This window comes from Sinocyclocheilus rhinocerous, unplaced genomic scaffold (assembly GCF_001515625.1).
Source record: "Sinocyclocheilus rhinocerous isolate Xijiao unplaced genomic scaffold, SAMN03320098_v1.1 scaffold24, whole genome shotgun sequence".
In the NCBI taxonomy this organism is placed as follows: domain Eukaryota; kingdom Metazoa; phylum Chordata; class Actinopteri; order Cypriniformes; family Cyprinidae; genus Sinocyclocheilus; species Sinocyclocheilus rhinocerous.
Window position 1 is genome coordinate 1,524,398 of NW_015647124.1, and position 865 is coordinate 1,525,262.

At 38.6% G+C, this 865-nt stretch overlaps 1 protein-coding gene across 1 annotated transcript in view; it reads left to right on the forward strand.

The window, feature by feature from the left end:
• LOC107708955 (myosin light chain 3, skeletal muscle isoform) overlaps positions 1-865 on the forward strand; it is a 4,944-nt gene that overhangs the window by 1,506 nt on the left and 2,573 nt on the right. Inside the window, exons 2-3 of the mRNA XM_016513335.1 lie at positions 175-202; positions 284-433. Of these exons, the coding sequence (XP_016368821.1) occupies positions 175-202; positions 284-433 (178 nt within the window). The remainder of the gene's footprint in view (positions 1-174; positions 203-283; positions 434-865) is intronic.

Genomic DNA, 865 nt, shown 5'->3' on the forward strand with positions numbered 1-865 from the left:
CAAAATTATTCTGGCAACCACAGCTGCCAAAATTATTTTGTAAAAACTACAGAATTTTTTTTTACAGTGTATGATTGAATTTATATATTTTCCTGATGACTATATATTAGTGCAAATTCCAAATCATAAACATCTACAAAAACCTAAAAAACAATCTCTTGTTCTGGGTTTCAGGGTAATCTCAGTGCTCAACAGCTTGAAGGTAAGGAACAGCCTGAAAAGATCATTTGATCAACTTCATTTTAAATGAGCTAACTTTTTATGTCATTTTGCATTTATACAGAGTTCAAAGAAGCTTTCCTGTTGTTCGCCGGAACTCCCTCAAGGGAGATGAAGATTTCACTCGCTCAGTGTGGAGATGTGATGAGAGCTTTTGGTCAGAACCCAACCAATGCTGAAGTTTTGAATGTTCTTGGAAAACCAAAGCCTGAAGGTAGTCTCACAACTGGGGGGGGACAGCTGCATGACTTTTAGTAGAGACTCCAAGACGTGAAATGGGTGTATCAAACAAAGGAGACATGCAAAATTTGTAATGTTGGGGGACTCCAGTAACATGGTTGAGAATAACTTGTCTATAAAATGACTCAAGCTATTGCTTTCCTGCGTCCCATGGGATCCTTCAGAAGCAAACCAAGGGAAAGACTTAACGCATGTCACAGAGATTACTGGGGTGTTAATTGTCACAAATGTCAAAGATGTCACTAGCAGTCAAGATCCCTGTGACATCTGAAAGTCATTCTCTGAATACTGCGATCCAGTTAATCCTCATCATGATGGCTCACTAAGTCAAAGTATTGTTACATCCACAGGAATGCATTAGGACACATCAACACAACATTGTATAAGCAAAAAAGCTCATGGTGAC